Here is a 19,195-nt window from a genome sequence, read left to right as displayed (position 1 = left end):
GCTTTAAGAGGCGAGTGCAGGTCGAGTTTCAAGCTGCATGACTGGTCTCGCTAGGAGACGTCAGGAAATGGAGCAGGCTTATATCCAAAGACGGATCTTTTTTATATGAATTGATATCGTGATAAAAAAAGATAAGAACTGATCTGAATCGGGGAATCTGCTTTTTGAGCCAGGTCCTAGTACTCATGTGACACCTACCCAATCAGATTGTGTTGTATGCAGAATATTTGGTGTGAGACTTTGGCAAGTGAAAATGGAGCCAGAGGGAAAGGTACACCTTGCATTGGAGCCGAATTAGTGAACTTTATTGATTAATTCATTATATCGATTATCAGTAAAATAAAATGCAAATACTGATAATTGGCCAAATGTCACATATCAGCCTAAATAATCAGCTAAGTCGATAATTGGTCAACCCCAAATATATATATAGTTATTCCTAAAAACATTGTATAAATTTTGATGTTGACACATATATTCCTAACAACAGTCTTCACCCTATTTTAAAAGAAAAATAAAGCGGAAATCCTTTACATACAAGGAGCTGGAACCAGCTAAAACCTGCAGTGACTGCAGAGACAACTGTTATTTTTAAGCTGAACTACTTTATTTAAAGAAGGCACTACTAAAGACTGCAGGATATGGGCATTTTGATATAATTAAGAAAATCACATGTTTGATTTAAAGTCTGCAGCAACATCTATCAAGTGATTTTCCCCGTTTTACTTTTTGTATGACATTGCTTTGTCGGCTTTATCTCTTGCTTTCAGCTTTCTGTGTTAGCCATCCCTGGAATACATCCTTAAAGCGCTCACAATGAAAAATGATAGCCAGCATATATTTTGCTAATGAGGAGATGTCCTTGGAGAATAAACATGGGAATAAAGGATGTATATGTGCTGCACTGTGGGGGATGATGGAATGGATTGGGGCCAAGCAGGAGAGAAGAGGAAGCAGTTGCCTCCTTTGTGCTATATTTGGTCTACCAGAGGATGGCTGGTGTGGGAGAGCAGAGCATTGTGTTGTGGATCCACACAGGCTCACACATGAATGTGTTCATGAATACAGACGCATATTTGCATGCACACCTGCACACAAAGACTGCAGAACAGAAAGGCAGATGAAAGCAGGAGTAGAAGCAGAAACAGCAGATCTGTATATTTAAGCTTATAGTAACATGTTTCAGTATTCTTGGCTTGACTTTAAGATCATTAGGTACACTAAGTAATGAAGTGATTTGTGCTAATACCATATCCGCCTCTTACTCTGTCCTGACAGGGGTCGGCTGATTCGTACACCAGTAGACCGTCGGATTCAGACCTGTCAGCGGAGGAGGACCGCGAGGCGTATCGGCGTGAAGCCGAGCGCCAGGCACAGCTGCAGCTCGACAGAGCTAAGGTACATCACACTGTGATTAACTCTTCTACACACTGCTAAACTGTGTCAGTGCTAAACAAACATGCAGTGATAATTTGTTACTAACCACTACACACAGCATCAGATCCTATGGCAGCTGAAAGAAAACGTCTTTTGTTCCTGTGATTTTTTTATTTAAAACTCCAAAACCTACTGCACAGTGTTTTCTGAACTTCTTCTTCTTGTGTTCATTTTAGCAGCAGAAAACAAAACTTTTTCTTTAGACCCTCCATCAGGTGTCATCAACTCCATTTTCACAAGGGCCAGCTTTTTCCTCACCCTTGCTATTGTTCAACTACATACAGTATCTTTGAGTGGGCAGGACCATCTCTCTTATCCCAGGTGGTGGCAGGTCTGACAGTTAACAGTGAAGGGTTCACTTGGGATTTCAAAAATGTGAAACAAGTTTGAGCAAGATAAGAACAGATAAGATAGACTTTAATGTCCCCATAGGGAAATTTGTCCTGGACTCTGTCACAGTTACAAAATCAATAAATACATAAATAGAGATCATACAGAACATATAACATTATATCCTGTAGCAGCAATTCCATCCAACAATTTCCAAATGTACATAAAAAAACATCTGGCAGCAATGGCATTCGTGCATATTGCATAATACATTTAATGGACATGGGCATAAATGAATGTTTGTATTGGTTCAGTCTGGTCTGAGGGACCCTCAATCTTCTTCCTGAGGGTAAAAGCTGAAACTTAGAATGGAGAATGTGGCTAGGATCAGATACTATTTTGGTGCCTGTCTAACAACAAGCACTAAGCAAGCAGAAGGAAGCACCATCCAATCAATGTGAACACATAGCTGAAAACAACAAACCTTGAGGAAGTTTGATTTCATTCTGTTATTAAAGAGTCATGATTCCACGATATATTTAGTTAAGATGGATTATATTGTATGGTATCTTCAAAAGTTTTTACAAGTAAAAAAAATCTTTTAAATCACAGCATCAACAATGCAGATTAAGGATGCATGTTATTGAATTTTTGCCATCCAATATGCCGATATTTACAAAATAATTTTTAGCCGATTCAAATATCGATACCTTTTTATTTAAGTTAACAAAAAAAAACAACAAATGCTACAAGACTGGATGGTCCGTGTAATAAAGAGTGTTGTGACATTGTTAAGAAATAAAATAAGACACTGAACTTGCAAAGTAATCAGAATTATAGGGTCAAGGCATGCTCGTGTCCATTACTCTAAATCAGACAAGTCCTCCGATTGTCGGATACATTATTTATTTAGATCCAGATTATAGTTCCAGAGTTTTTGCTCCATTTATAAAGACAAAAAGTCCTTCCATCAACATAGAGTCCAGGTTTTTACAGGGTTACAACCTCAAAAATGCGACTTCCACATATTTTTTGTGTGACAGGGATCTTTCCTGGTAGACAAAAAAGTGGATTTACTGACACCTGCTGACCTATTGCTGTAGTAACATCTGTGCAGACTGTCTTCCATAATATTTGAATTTTTTCAGATTTCCATAAATAATGCATTCAAGTATCTTTGTAAGATTTACTGAGACACTTTTACGATGTTACAACGCACAGGTTTAAGTTTGAGGATGAACAAATTAGCACATCTCAGTCCTTAAAACACACTTTAAAGTGCAAGGAATGATGCTGGATAAAGAAACAGACTTCAGGGGGCTTGGGTATGTTTATCCATTATTAAACTCCACTAACTTCATTGTTTGTACGGCCCATATTTACAGCTAATGGGCTGCACGGCGCCGCAGGGGTTAGGGCTGTTGCCTCACAGCAAGAAGGTCTCTGGTTCACTTCCCTGTCAGGGCCTTTCTGTGTGGAGTTTGCATGTTCTCCCTGTGCATGCATGGGTTCTCTGCGGGTACTCCAGCTCCCCCACACCCCCCCTCAAAAAAAAAGCACATTATGGTGACTCTAAACTGACACGTAGGTGTGAATGTGAGCGTGTCTAGTTGTCTGTCTCTGTATGTGAGCCCTGCGATTGACTGGCGACCAGTCCAGGGTGTACCCTGCCTCTCACCCAATGACAGCTGGGATAGGCTCCAGCACACCCGGGACCCCTAACAGGATAAGCAGGATATCCATCCATCCATAGAAAATAGATTTACATCTAGTATAGGCAGATTTTAATAGCAAAATATTGGCAGGAATTTCATACCTGCAGAAACTAATAATTGGCTTTGTAAGGTAATATATGCAGATTCTGACATCATGCTGATTTATATTGTGCATCCCTAATGCACATGTTAAAAATAAAACAGTGCTAATCAGTACTATTGGTCCATAATTCAGTTCTTTGATGTTGGATTCATTCCAGCCCAAAACTCTGGTTCACACAGTCTTTACACTTCACTTTTTGTGACTGATAAGTAATTTCTCTGTTCTTTTACTTGAACCATCCTTGTCTTTCTCTTTAAATTTCTTGTTGCCACAGTCCAAACCTGTAGCATTTGCAGTAAAGACGAATGTGAGTTACTGTGGAGCTCTGGATGAGGACTGTCCCGTCCAAGGAGCTGCAGTCAATTTCGATGCCAAAGACTTCCTGCACATCAAAGAAGTGAGTGATCATCTGCATTTAATCATGATTATTTATTTTTTAACATTAAACTGACAATATGTGACATCTTTCACTACTTTACACTCAACAGAAGTATAATAATGACTGGTGGATCGGCCGGTTAGTAAAAGAGGGAGCAGACATCACGTTCATCCCCAGCCCGTTACGACTGGAGGCCATGAGACTCAAACAGGAGCAGAAGCAGAGGTCAGCTCATAGAGTGGAGCTTCTCAGATGATTGCGTTTAATCGTCTAATAAGTTATATGATTTTTTTTTTTCTTGTTGTCATCACAGGAAAACAGGGGGTAACTCCTCTAGTTTAGGAGACATGGTGACTGGGAGTTGGAGGACCACGCCGCCATCTGCAGGTGAATGTAAGTACTACAAATACTCATTCTTACAATGCCTTAACACATAATCAGACCTCTGCTGTCTTCAGTATGTTTTCCCTCCTTGATTGGTGGTATTTTCTTGTTTTCACAAGCCAAACAGAAGCAAAAACAGGTAGGTTTTCTGACACTTTTTGATACCACAGCATGTGTCACAATACTCAGTGTTTGTGCATGTTTTGAAAATGAGCCATCAGACTATTAAACACTGCTTTAAGATCATTTGAAAGGGTATTATATTTTAAATCTATCCTGCTGTGGAAAGTATCAGCTGTTTTATACTTTGTACCTTGTTTTATGACTTTTCATTACTTTCTCTTAAAATAAAAGTAAGGCTGGATTGTCACAGCAACTTAAAACCTCAGTATTTTGGGAGTGAGTAAATTCCTTAAAGTGATAAATTACTTTATTACTTCTCAATAACTACAGTGAATGGTGTCTTTACAAGGGTTTAGCCATTTAAAGTGTCATATACAGCTGGAAAGTTATAACCATGATATCAAGTTCATGCAACTCATTTTTCTTAATGTGTGTTTTGTCCTTAATGGTCCTTGAATGGTAATTTTTTTTGCTGTATTTTTCTATTCAAATATCCATGTCTCTACATATTTGTTGTTGTTCAGTGATTTTCACCTCATTTTTTTTTCTCCTTCTGCTTTATATCGGCTATATCAGTGGTTCTCAACTTGCGGGTCGTGAATGTGTGCCAGAAAAAAAAAAAAAAGCTGGCAAAAGTCTATGATTTACAAACACCCTAAGTCAGGGATGGAAAAATTTGGATCCCAAAAGGGCCATGTTTTTCCTCACCGCCAGAGGGCCAAATTCATACAAAGGGTAGGATAATCTCAGTTTAACAACCATAATTACCTCTAGCTTGACATAAGGAGAAAATCAGAAGATTTCATTGGAATTTTATTTATCATCATTTATAATTTTAAAATTAAAGGAAACTCAAATTCCTAATTTGATGCTCTAAACTCAGAATTCAAGCCAATTTAAGCTACTATTTTAAGCTGCATTGTTGTACATGACAGGAAGAGACATAGGTTATTAAAAGTTAAATAACTTTTGAACCATAAGCCGTAGCCCCTTACTTTTTTTCCTCTGAAATTCTCTGTTTTTCCATTCTAATGAGGCTATCCATGCCTTTGTTCTTCTTACTGAAGCTTTTTCTAGTGAGCCTGGAACTTGTGTGACTTCTCAGGGTCTTTAAAGATTAAATCCACACCAATTACTCCTACATGGAACGTCTTTTTATCAATTTTTTAATCAATTTTCGACTGTTTCTTCCACTAGCTCAGCATTAGCCACCATGTTGCATTCCCAAAACAGATGTCACTACCAATGACAGGCTTTTCAGTTCTCACACCATTGATTGCAGAACAGTGCATGTGTAAACACCTTAAAATTGAAGGAGAGGGCCTGAGTGGCTCACAGTGGAGAGAAAAAGAGATGGACGGCCTGAGATGTGGCCCTTTGAATCACTGCAGACTGGAACTTCTTTGAAAAATGGCTCACAATCAGCCAGTAAATCATGCTTTGTCCCCTTTAGGAGTCCAAACTAACCTTTGCTCTATTAAATACATTTGAGTGACTCAACAAATGAAGAATTTAGGTCGCGATTTCTCATAAGGAGGTGGTGGTGGGTCCTGTTGCCCAACCAGTTGAGAACCACTGATCTATATGATTTTTTTTTTCCTTTTTTGTATCAAGTTATTTACGGTTTTTAAATATTTTAATTCTTGCGACTTGTCTACATTCAACCATGCAACATTGATCTCGTGATTCATTACAGTAAACACTAGTATTCATAATCTGTAATTCACATTATGGTTTTGCCATTTTTGTCATGCATGTCACTAATGTATGAGTAAAAACAAAGAATATTGTTTCAATAGTAAAAAGAGTGGCTTGAAAGGTATTTAATTGGATTTTATGTGTTTTAAAAGTCAGCTTTTGGAAAAGTCTGCCAAAAATGCTGATTATGTCTGCAGTTTTTTTAAACGGCCAAATCCAGCCCTTTAAAATACTCACCCCAACTCTCTCTCTCTCTCTGCTCCCCTTGTCATCCTTTCTGTTTGGCAGGAACACGTCCCTCCCTACGATGTGGTGCCCTCGATGAGGCCGGTGGTTCTCGTGGGACCATCACTGAAGGGCTATGAGGTCAGCTTCTCCCAGTTTCACCTTCAGCAGACTCAGAAAGACTTCATCACACTGCACACTTTTTTTCTCTGTTGAAAATGTTTCCACACTGCTGCGTTTGTGTGTTTGAATCAGAATCTTTTTTTTTTGGGCAAAGTATGTTTTCACTGACAAGCCTGTCGTGTATGGATGGGTTTAAAATTAGCTACTGTATTGCTGTAATTAAAATATATTAAGAAAGTGACAGTGTTGTTAAACATACTGTACAATCATCTTGTAATTAAGCTAATTACATTTTTATTTAATGAGAATTTATTGAAGTTTGACTACAGCATATTAGTTGTTTTCTCTTGGGTAAACTTTGATAGAAAACAAACCTCCATTGTTATTTTCTGTTTACTTCTTTATTTTCATTTTACTTTATCATACTAACCTACAGCTCAATTTGTTGTTTCTTCCTAGAAATACTTCCACAGTCTTAGGGACTACTTTTGAGTTGTCATTCAGGTTTTTGTTTTAATAAACTTGCAATACTGCCTCACTTTTTTCACTTTTTTGTGTTGTGATGTGAGGAAAAGAAACCGTCGTAATCTGGTATCCTGACTTATGGTGCTTAACAAATTTATTAGACCACCCTAACCCTAACCAAAGTAAGGTTTATGCCACAGCTGCCCTAAATTAACAGCATTGGTAATTACCAAAATCTTTTTTATGTTTCTGCAATGGTTAATACACCAATATGTAGAAGCTCTTTGACCCAAATGATATTTTTAATTCTAAAATATAATTATTATTGTATCCATGAATTTTCAAATTTACTGATTTACAAAAAAACTGAAAAAATAGTAAAGCACATTGATATTTCTTGATTAATATGTAAAGTTATAGTTAGTTACTTGCATTCCTGAACAGAAAAATTGGTTTTAGTGGTTGAATGTTATGCTTGATTCATTTCTGACTTCTCAGAGAAGCCCAGTGAGCCGGCTCAAACTTGGGTGAATTCAATTTGAAATTCCTCATTCCTGTTCAAAATGGTAAAACATGGAGAGCTCACTGAAAATGAAAGAGTCCACATTAAAGCACTTCATGAGGCTGGATGGTCTTTGAGACAAATATGACAGGTGGTCTAATAAATTTGTTAAGCACTGTATATACAAACCAAACCCGATTTCTAATGCTTTTTTTTCTCTGTCTATTCAAACCAGTTAATTTCTTTTCTTTTATCGTCCCATCTAGGTGACAGATATGATGCAGAAAGCTCTCTTTGACTTCCTGAAACACAGATTTGAGGGGAGGTTAGTGAAATGGACAAATCCCAGAATCTTTTTTGTTGTTTTTTTTTGTTGTTTTTTTTTTGGTGATAGCAAGGCCTTCTGTTAATCCGATCAAAAAGCTTCATGTAATTTTTTCCCTCTCTTGTTTGCAGGATCTCGATCACACGAGTAACTGCCGACCTGTCTTTAGCTAAGAGATCTGTCCTCAACAAAAGACCCATAATGGAGAGATCCAACACACGCTCCAGCTTAGGTGAACAAACGTGTGTCAGTGTATAAACTTTTTCAGTACTTTGGTGTGAAGAAAGTAATGACTTTAACTTGAATCTGTCTTCTTTTGTGCAGCGGAAGTCCAAAGTGAGATTGAAAGGATATTTGAGCTCGCCAAAACCCTGCAGCTGGTGATTCTGGACGCAGACACCATCAACCATCCCGCACAGCTAGCCAAAACCTCCCTTGCTCCCATCATTGTCTATGTAAAAGTTTCTTCACCAAAGGTACAGCAGGAGGTCACCTGTCTCATAAAGAGCATTACAGTTAGGCTGAATAATCTTTCTTAACCTTCATCCTTATCTTTTCCTTGCTAGGTGCTCCAGAGGCTCATCAAATCCAGGGGGAAGTCTCAGAGCAAGCACCTGAACGTGCAGATGATGGCTGCAGACAAACTCTCTCAGTGCCCCCCTGTAAGTCAACGAAGCAAGCCTTTTATTTTCTAGAAATAAATTGTTCCTTAAAGGGTATTATATGAATAACCTATATAAAGCAATCAGTTTTATGTGTTCCACCTTCGGTGTTCATTTGTCTCTTAAGCCTGCAATGTCATGGCCTCTCAGTTCCCCTCCCAGGTCCAGACTAAATGAAAGTTTTAACTCAGAGCAAGTTTCGACATGGGTTTGCAGGAATCACACACAAAATATTAAATTCTCACAAGTCTGGCCACCATATGTCACATATTAAATGTTTGCTCTGCTGAGAAGGCTACACTGCAGACTGTTAGCAGACCTAATCCAAGCATCTGCAGTCCACACAAAGGCTACGTTCACGCTAGCCTTTTTTTAGTCTTTTTTTTTCTCATATGGGACTCAGCTCTGATTTTTTTCTGACAGTGTGAACAGCACAAGTTGCATTGAGTCTGACATTTTCAGATCCGATTCAGGCCACACTCATATGTGCTTCCAAATCAGGTACATATCTGATCTTTTCGAATTTGACTGCAGTGTAAACAGCCAAAATTCTGATCATAGCAAAAGATCAGAATTGAGCATCAAGGCCTGCAGTGTGAATGGGCCAAAGTGTCCTTGAGCAAAACTCTGGACCCCAGATTGCTCCCAGTTGCATGTGAATCTGTTTACATGGGATGGGTTAAGACTGCCATTGTGTGAATGTGGCATGAATGGGTGAATGTAACATGCACTGTCACATGGTCAGAGACCTCAGAAGATGAGAAAAGTACTATGCAAGTCTATGTTCATTTACTATTTAACTGTCAGGCACTGTCAGGAGACTAAAATATTTTTTTTCTTGAATGTACAAAACATTCATCTAACCTGTCCACCATGGGATCAACCTTTATATTCTGCAAACATTGTTTAATAATCAATGACCTGCAACCAATCATGAAAGTATAAGAAGTCTAGGCTGTCTTGTACAGTTCTGGTAATGAAACTTATCTGGTTGGTACATCATAAGGTTCAAGGTATATTTACTAGTACCTACAAAGGTAAATTTGCAGACAGGAGTTTCACATTCCATGTTTTAAAAACGTCTTTTTAATATTTTGGCTCTCTCCTTCCTACATATAAAATACATATGGGATTCTTAAACACAACACAAAAACCATCAAAACAAATATACAGGAGGACTTTTTCCCCTGTACAACACTGTAAACAACTGAAAAACAATGAGCTATTATTAGATTTGAAAGATTCTATAGCTTACTGAAATTTTTAATCATACCTAATCTTCTTAAAGGTCTCAAGACGCACCTCTTGTCTTCCAACTGGCCCCCATTTTTATCAGGATTCAGCATAAAACTCTTGCAAAAGTCTTTAGAGTGTTGCATGCTTAAGCACCAGCTTACATTAAAGAGCTTCCAAAGCTGTACAACACCAGCAGGACTCTGGGGTCCTCTGATTAGGGTCTGCTGCTGGTTCCTCATGCAAGACTCCAAACCAAAAAACAGTAGAGGCGGTTAATCTTTTCAACTGGAACTTAGAGATCTTAAAGGGATACTTCAACATTTTTGACTATAGGGATTATGACAGTTGGCGAATTTGCCAAAAATGTTGAAGTATCCCTCTAAACCTGTGGACGTTTTTGAAAAGCATCTGATGGCCCCTTTGTTTAGGCTAAGGTTTAATCTGTCTGTGTCTGCTTTTATGGAATTTGGTTTTTATTGTCTGTTGCTTTATCTTTATTGCACTTTTTTAAAATTATTTTATCATGAAGCACTTTGTGTCCATTATTTCAAGGTGCTTTATCAACACTTAGGTACTAATAAAGGAAGAGGACATGTAACATACCAGGGCTGTCCAGTATATCTTTTTTTTTTTTTGTCATCCCAATATGAACATTCACAGTAAAAATGTAACTAAGTATGAATTTATCACAATAAATTTAAAAAAGGTCCTTTCATACAAACACATAATTCTTATCACCCAGCAATTTGTCCATTTTACCTGCAATTACATCATTTTGACACAGCCAGACTACACTAAAGCTATCAGCTTTCCTGAAGTAATGCTGGCAAATTCATGGTAAAAATAATGCTTGATTCTTTTTAGATTCACAACGAGGATGTGTTAGTTAGTTTAAGTTTATATGGATTCTCCAGTGTTACTGACTTTAATACACTTCCCGTCATTATCCGTTTCAAAATTTGTTGTACAAATCACATTTTTTTCATATATTGCAGACTTAAATTAAATATCTAAAGTCAAAAATAATTTGATAACTGTAAGATTCAAATGTAAATTGGTCATATTTAAACCTAAAGGAACTGGCTATATTTATTTGTAATAACTTCCAGAAATATTTCATATTGCAGGCAGATAATATATCAAAATGTCACTTTCATCCAGCATCATTCAGCCCTTGTTTATATTCGCTACACATCCTTCATTCACTTCAGTGTATTTTCTTTTTGTTCACCCACAGGATATGTTTGATGTCATTTTGGATGAGAACCAGCTCGAGGATGCATGTGAGCACTTGGCTGAATACATGGAGGTCTACTGGAGAGCCACTCACCTCCCAGGAAACACCCCTCTTAACCCCTTATTGGAGCAGAGTCTGATGACCCCGCCTTCTGCCATCTCTAGCCTACAGGTGAGTCAGTTTGCATCTGTTAGATAAAAAAAGCAGGAGAGCATGAAAATACTGTCTAAATAAGACCCTTAAGTAGGACTCCTGTTTTGAACATGTTGTATGTTGTCACTGTGTTTTTACGAGCTCTCCCATCTCAGATTCTCACGCCTTTGTTTTTGTTTGTTTCCAGTTGTCTTGTCTGTCCTCTCACTCATCCATGCTTAACATTTTTGCAGTTTTCTGAAACACAGGAATTAATTGAATGATGGCTTACAAAACTGGGTGAGTAGTAGGGTTTATGTGACAGTATCTTTACTGTATATTTGCACTCTCGACCTGAACAATCCCCTCCGATACACCTCCTCACACCTGAGCACAACACAGCGGCTGAGACAGTGAATGAAGAGCACTTTATTCATTCAGATCTCACCAAAGAAAAAAGTTTTTTCTTACATTGCATCCTGCCTTCTTTCCTTAAGTTGATGGTCTCAGGTGAATCACTGCTCCACAAGCTTACTGGGAGAAAATTCACAAAGCGGTTTCAGTTTAATGCCATAACTGAGGATGTCATGTTTCTTTTTTATCCCCTTTAAAGTTTAAGTGAATTTTCAAATATGACTTCTTTTTTTTCAATTCACCCCTTTATGAGCATGCTTTGTGAATGGTGCCCCCTCTCACAGCAGCACATTATCTTGACTTATCCCTTTAATAAAAGACTTATGATCAGTGCTTTAATCATATACCCCCCTGTGGTCTAGTGCACCAGCTATGCACAAGTTCTATCTTAAGTTGTGAAGTCCATATTAAACCTTACTTTGAAAGTAGAAAAGTAATGGGGCACAGATGGTCTCACGTTAAGGTTGTGCCCTGTGTACACCAATGGCCCAGGTGGCCCCTTTCTCTCATGACATTTCCCACTCTCTCTTATCCCTGTGTATGACTGCACCATCCTTTTTTCAAAAAATGAAATGGCCCAAAATAAATAAGTCTTAAAAATAAAGAAAGTCAAAAAGTTATTGCTTACATTGTGTCATTGCACCACAGAGATGCAAGACTCAGAGTGTAACACCCAGACTAACCAAATATTGTCACAGGATGGATGTTTTTACTGGAGTTGACCATAGACCAATAGTTCTGTTTCTCATGCTGAATAGTCTTCGATCTGACTGAGGACTGGAAACAACTTCTGTTAACTCTCATTAATCCACAAACAGTCATGAAAACGTTTGTAAAATATTCCCAGGGTATTGTGATAAGGTGATAACCAAAGTCACAACTTAGACCTACAGCCAGTGTAATATGACAAGAGTGATATTTAGTGGGGAAATTGTCAATATCTTAAGGTTTTGCACACCGTGCAGTCGTTGATCGCTCTCTGTGTCTGAGTATCCAGCAGGGATGAAATTTCACAAACCGTCTTATTGCAAAGGCAGCATCCTTCTCAGTACCACACTTGAAGTTATGGAGCTCTTCAGAATGACACCCTTCATGGCTAGGTGCTTGATTTTATACATTTGTAGCAATGGGTCTGATTAAAACAACCTGAATTCAATAACTAACAGGTGTGGGCAAATACTTCTGTCCAACTGATGTATTTCAGCTCATGCAATAACTTAAATGTAAGTACAGTGTAAACTCAAAACATTGAAAACTTTCGTTCAAATTAGGCTACCCTTGAACTTCTGCATAGCTACTTCTGCATAGCTGGTGCAACCCATAGGTGATCTAAAAGCATAACCCATACAACAATAATTTTAACCATAACATCCACATGAAAACATTTCATGTCCCAGAATAACCACCTGACCATCCGTTCAAATGTGTCACTGACATTTAATTCTTTTTTTTTTTTGTTGGGTGTTTGTATTATCAACCTGTAAACACACACAAAATAGTGTCAACACTTGACTGAAAAGGACTTTGAATTCTCTCCAAATTTTAGAAACATTGCAAAATATTCTTACAGAATTAAAGTGAAATGTGCATCTGCAGTTTAGGACCATAAAGTGAGTCACGATCAGCTCTTTTGGCTGTGGGGAAGACTCCAAAGCATGCTGCAGAGGGTGTTCTAAACAAAATAACAAAGGGATAAGAGATATAATTTGTGATAAGAATTATCCGTCTTCCATATGTTACAGATTTGACAGTCAGTGCTTAGGTGTTTCATCATCCATGTTTGACACTAGAAAAAAGACATAGAGGTTTGACTCCCATTTGTGTAATGTGATTTTTTGAGTGCTCATTGTCAAAACAGCTGATTAATGCTCTCATATTTAGACAATAAGTGCTACTCAATTGCAGCGTTCATTTCTCAGCTCTTGTAGATTTAAATTACATATAATAATATTTCATTCAGGAGAGACTTATATGAGTTTAAGAATGATTTATTTTACAAGTTTGGAAATGTTTGGCAATGTTTGAAATTGTGAAATGTCTTTGGCGTATAGACTCATTGTGATGTTTGTGAACTTGAAGGGGTAGTGAGGCGGACAGCAGGATAGGATAGCCCGCAGTCTAGACACTGGTGGTGGTGATGGAAGTAGTAAGATAAGATGAGTAAGAGACTTCCAAGGAACAGATTTCGTAGGAGCTTAACCCAAACACTGATGAGATGACTGGAAGTTACTTTGAAGAGGTGCAGGATGCATGGAGGAGCTTGGCCTGGACACTGATGAGATGTAATGGAGGTGGCTGGGGAGGAGGAGGGTTGCTGCAATGGCACTGAAACAACAAACTGACTGTGAAGGAAAGAGAACAGGTTTTAAAATATGACAGCTGCAGGATGATTGGATTGAGAGATCGTGGCTGAAAGGGATTGGCTCAAAGCCTAAGTGAGAAGACGCCCGTTGATGATTACTAGATCAGGGACAGGTGCAGGAAAAGGGGGGACAGGTGAGCGAGTGGTTACTAATGAATGAAAGGGTGAATGGGAGTGAAAGTCTTCCTGCTTGAACTTACACTACGCTTAATTTCTACAATATGTCTTCAACAATACTTTCATTTTAGTCTGGTTGTACTGGGTTTAGAGGAGTTAATTCCCAAAGTAACTCAACACTGAGGATAAAAAAATCAGAATCACAATGAATGTGGCTTTAAATATCCCCTTATTGCAGCGTATCAGTACAAAAAATCCATTGGATATCTACTTGATTATTCTATTAAGGCCTCATGTCTCTAGTGGAGTTTTTGTCCGCAGGAACACAAAGAGTAGATCTATTCCCATACTATATTGTATGTTTTACACAGCAAATCCTTTAGAAAGAGGTGTTTTTGCAGACAGTTGACATTAGGTTTCCTTCAAAGTCCTTCTTGACTAAGTGTTTGCATAATTTTGTTCTCCTCGTGTGTTTGCTGTCAATGAAAATGTCTGTGCTCTTAGATTAGAAGTGACTAGAAAGTGTGAGGCTACTTTTTGCTGTTGTCCTGTTTTGCGGAATGTTCTTTTGACTGTTTCTTTTTTCCCTGTACAACTGATCACATCCTTAAGAACCAGAACAAGAACCAACCACAGCCTCATGAGGGGGTGGGCTTGGAGGGTGACGAGGAGGAGGAGGAGGAAGCAGGCGAGGAGGCCCACTCCCCACTTGAGCAGGACAGTCTCATGCCGTCTGACGAGGCCAGCGACTCCCTGTCTCGCGGCCGGAGGGGGAGCCCATGCCAAAGGGGGGGTGAAGAGGAAGATGAGGAGGAGGAAGAGGAGGAGGAAGAGGAGGAGGATGAGTACACCTCCCCTGTCCATGGTCGCACATACAGGGACATGTACCCCCCTCACCGTGGGCACACTGGCAGCGCCCACAGTGCTAACGGGCATGAGTCACAGGACAGGCTGCTCCAACGCGAAGCTCAGCAAGGTCACAACCAGAGGAACAACCGCCAGCGCAGCCGCCCCTGGCCCCGAGACACCTACTGAGGAAGACCAGCCCTCCTCCCCCTGCCTCCAGATCACCTGAATCACCCCCGTCTGATGTCGTATGTTCCTAATTCAGAGATTTATAAAGTTGCCCTGCTCCAAACTGTAATCATACAAACAGAATCAGATGCCCTGATTATAAAGCAGAATACTTTATTTAAAGTGATTCCAGTCCCAGTCTCCCAAACTCCTAGATTATTTTAACAGAAGGAAAACTCCTACAGATAAAAATCAACAGGGCTAATAGAAAGGTTTCAGGCTACCAGCTGGCGCAAACTCAAACTGCTTTGCCTAAGGTTTCTCTGTCGTAGGATGTCTCATATACTGGCCTTAAAATACCTTAAAAGACTTTTAACTATCTTTACTATTGCATGTCTGAGTATAATTCTTTTAAGACTATTTGCACATTAACGTCAGAACAGGAACTGAATGATCTTTACGGATAAACTTACGTAGGAATGTCTACTGTTGAATCCATTTATGGGAAATAGTGATGCATTTGATTACAATGTATATATACTGAATGGGCACCTGGTTTTGTTTCATTGCTACTATATTTGTTTGATTTTGTTGATATGGACTTGTTTGTTGTTTCAGAAAATGTTTGCCATCCATCAGTCAGTTTGTACTCAGATTATGGCAAATGGCATGTGACAGAAACACAGATAGACACAGTTAGACTGAATATTAGAATGATTCTATTGTCAATAGAGCCTGATCGATACAACAGATGACTGGTATTGATGGCAGATAGAGATCTATTAAAGTTCAATATCAGCATAATTTAAAGACACCTCTTTCATGATACAGTTGCGTAGGAAATGAATGAAAACATCAGATATTGCAGGCAAACTCTTGCACAGATTTGTTGACAATAAGTGCAATTTTGACAACATGAAGTACCAGGTTTCACAAGGTATGCACAAGTTCAGCAAAGCCTAGCCTGAACACAGTTCTAACTGAGTTTACACACTCACTTCTCTCTTCAGCTGAGAGAATTTGCACACAGTAAGTAGCAGCTCATAGCTGTTTCAGACTAAATGCATGGTGGCTGTGTAATGCCCGCATCATGGGCATCCTGATTTTTATTGTAGTGTGCATGTTGACAAGTCGGGGCTTACAGACTCTCTGGGCAAGCATCTGGTCTCACATACCGGGTACGCTTGTCTCATGCACCAGGAATCCAGAGAATAGAAGGCTTGTCTATTGTCTTCGCAAGCTGCATGGGTCTCTAGGCTGAATTAGACAGGAAAATGATGAACAGACATTTTTACCTTTTCAAAGAGATATGTACAGTAGTGTACAGAACTTTTAGGTATAATTGGTCAAAAAATTGAGGCAAGTAATGGCAAGTAAGCCCTCCTGAGGGCACCATCGGTCAAGAAGGAGAATTGGCACAACCCTGGTTGTGCTCTGAACATCTTTGCATATTACCAGGGGCATGGAGAATAATATGTTGAACAAATCCAGTCCACACCTTTAGGGTGGCGTAAAGGGTGGATTTGGCAAGTAAGCGTGGCTAAGGGTACCGTTTTACCAGGATTGCCATGAGCCCTAAGGATCTGAAAACCGCCAACAGTCCCTGGACGTTTCACCAGGGGTGTGAGGGCGTGGACAAAAGAGATTCTGTTGAGCTTGACCTGCCGTGTGACACACGAGTAGACGTGACTGTGTAGTTTTTCATTGGCTGAGATGATTTCATCTGTCCAACAACAGAATAGCTGTAAAACTTCTTGTGTTTTAGTCGATGATTTCAACACTCTGTGTTAGTGTTCTTATTTACACAGGCTGTAGACTAAGGTTGTTGCTATTATCACCTATCATAATTCTTTGTCTTTACTTACCTTTTTGTTGCAGTCTGTGGATAAAAGTCAGTTTAACAAAAGTTTGTCTGTTGAGACACTTAGGCAAAAGAGTTGAAACTAAAATAAATGCTGTATAAAAGAATGCTTTTCACTGATTGATCAGAGGTAGTTAAATGTTTTCATGCAACAGTGTATTGGTTTGGGCGTTAACTCTACTGGTGAACCTTGTGTCTCTTGGTGCAATCAAACAATAATTCACCTTAAGTTATAAACTACCTTGTTTCCATGTAGGGTTTAGAGTGGACAATAAACTAAAAAACTAAACTACATATAGAACTTGTGCATAGTTGGTGCAGGATTGCCTGCAATTTTTGGTAATTTAAAACAAGAAATTGACATGATTGGTGGAAAACAAAGCTACAGAGCCCAGTCATACGCAACCACTTCTGTTGCTTGATATAGTTGTTTCTTCTTTACACATTTGCATAGTAGTAATGCTGCAGACACAGTCTTCATAGAAATGTCCATTTATATTACAATGAAATCCCTATATCTGCAACTGTATCAGTAATTGATAAATTTGTATTCTATTCTGATATCGATCAGGCTCTATGTGTGAGTACGAAGCTGCAGTCCAGCATTAGTGTCACCTACTGTACAGTGCACTCTGGGCATTGCTTGTCTTTGCTGTTGCACAATCACCTCTAAAATCTTTTTTAAAAAGGGCACAGAGAATGTACACACAACTAAGAAAGGGAATGTTATCTTTATAAGGATGAATTCTTTGCCAAACTGCTTGTTTACATCGAATCATTCACATACTTCTCAAGCACATGCTGCACAGCTGCAGCGCCTCTTCAGATTCAGGCTTCAGAGAATGTAAGCTTGCATGCCTTTTGCACCTCCAAGCACCGTCCGGTGTCTCCAACCCAACCGATCGCCCTGTAATCCGATTGTAGCACGTTATTGATTGTAGCATCCACGGTTACTTCTCCCGCCACTCCTTTGTACGTCTTTGCCAAACATTGCATAGAGTTTGTGTACTGCAGGTTTACAGTCGATTATCAAGGCAGATCCTCAGGTGTACACACTCATCGCGCTCCACAAATCGAATGTGTAGTGCTCCTGATAAAAGGACTCGTAGCACCCGTTGACACGATTCACTCATTCTGTTCCTGCATCATTTTGAATCCGTGAGCCGATGATTTGATTTTGGGCGCGATGTCGACGGAGTATCGAAACCGGTTTTAAGGAGTTTTACTGCTTCCATGTCTCACAGGTATCTCCCTATTTAGTGTTCTGTATATTTTAAAGAGAAAAAAAATCAGCATGATTGAAAAAAAGAAAAAAAATCTATGCAAGTGTTGCATGAAAATCTGATTGTTTCTTTTTAGAGTTAAGTATTTTAGTAATGCATTGATTCTAATTCTCCTTGTTGTCTTGTAGTGATAGTCTTGTCTTTGAGGCTACTCACTCCTCATGCCACTAACAACACTATTACTAAAATTCTCATTTTTTCCACTCTATTGGTTTTGACACTTGTTGATGCACTTTTAAAAGTCACTGGCTAAAAGAAAAGTTTCCAGGTCCCAGATCAGGCCTAAATTCTTTTAATTTGTAAAAAAGGAAATGATGAGTGAATTATTAAAGCCCTGCATGTGTTAGTTCACCAATTAGCTCTTTTCATTCTGTTTTGGCAGAGTATGTTTTTCAAAGCGGACCAATTTAGCAACTGATAAAGCAGTTGAGGTTTTTTCAATTTATGAAGCACAATTTTTACAAGGGTTATAATTTAGTTTCCTGTCTTATTCTGTATGCAATACTAAGCCTAACATTGAAAAACTTAAAAACGCCTTAGACCATCTGGACTTCCTCTTTTGTGTGAGTAGAGAATTTAAAAAAATTGCACTACTTTTTTTTGGGATGGTTGCTTTGTAATGCAATAACTGCACTAAATATAACCGTGTATTCACCAGACTACCACAGCGTGCTAGCGTGACCAAACACGCCTCTTCCCTCTATTTATCAAAAGAGACAGCAAATGTGTAAAAAGTGAGACATTTCCTGCCTGATGCTGTATAGAATGCTTTCTATTTGAAAATAGATTTACAATGCTAAGTAAAAATATGACTAAAACAAAATAAACATGACATTTTATGTACTTTTAATTGTGTGGCTCTTTATTGTGTATCACTTCACTGTACCAGATAACCTTTACTGACTTTAGTGCCACCATAAGGTTAATGTGTTTTAAGATTTATTTGTGTAAAAAATCTTTGTTCGCAACTTGTTTAAAGGACAGGAATTTTGTGCTAGTAGCTAACTAAAATGACCTATGGAGTTCCCAAGGCTCTTTTCTTGGACCTGTTGAGCATTCATTCATTCA

General features: G+C 38.7%; 1 protein-coding gene across 2 annotated transcripts in view; it reads left to right on the top strand.

Moving 5' to 3' along the window:
• cacnb3a (calcium channel, voltage-dependent, beta 3a) overlaps positions 1-18,970 on the top strand; it is a 39,055-nt gene extending 20,085 nt beyond the window's left edge. Inside the window, exons 3-15 of one of the 2 annotated variants that reach the window (XM_041799742.1) lie at positions 1,279-1,398; positions 3,860-3,982; positions 4,074-4,189; positions 4,278-4,357; positions 4,468-4,487; positions 6,458-6,535; positions 7,751-7,809; positions 7,941-8,041; positions 8,134-8,285; positions 8,376-8,471; positions 10,945-11,115; positions 11,331-11,376; positions 14,582-14,691. In XM_041799742.1, the coding sequence (XP_041655676.1) occupies positions 1,279-1,398; positions 3,860-3,982; positions 4,074-4,189; positions 4,278-4,357; positions 4,468-4,487; positions 6,458-6,535; positions 7,751-7,809; positions 7,941-8,041; positions 8,134-8,285; positions 8,376-8,471; positions 10,945-11,115; positions 11,331-11,360 (1,146 nt within the window). In that variant the 3' untranslated portion in view covers positions 11,361-11,376; positions 14,582-14,691. Of the gene's footprint in view, positions 1-1,278; positions 1,399-3,859; positions 3,983-4,073; positions 4,190-4,277; positions 4,358-4,467; positions 4,488-6,457; positions 6,536-7,750; positions 7,810-7,940; positions 8,042-8,133; positions 8,286-8,375; positions 8,472-10,944; positions 11,116-11,330; positions 11,377-14,581 lie in introns of both variants that reach the window. The other variant, XM_041799741.1, reaches the window with a different exon arrangement.
• Positions 18,971-19,195: the final 225 nt, after the last annotated feature.

The sequence above is a fragment of the Cheilinus undulatus genome, linkage group 11 (genome assembly GCF_018320785.1).
Source record: "Cheilinus undulatus linkage group 11, ASM1832078v1, whole genome shotgun sequence".
NCBI classification, from domain to species: Eukaryota; Metazoa; Chordata; class Actinopteri; order Labriformes; family Labridae; genus Cheilinus; species Cheilinus undulatus.
This window is presented reverse-complemented; position numbering and strand designations above follow the sequence as displayed.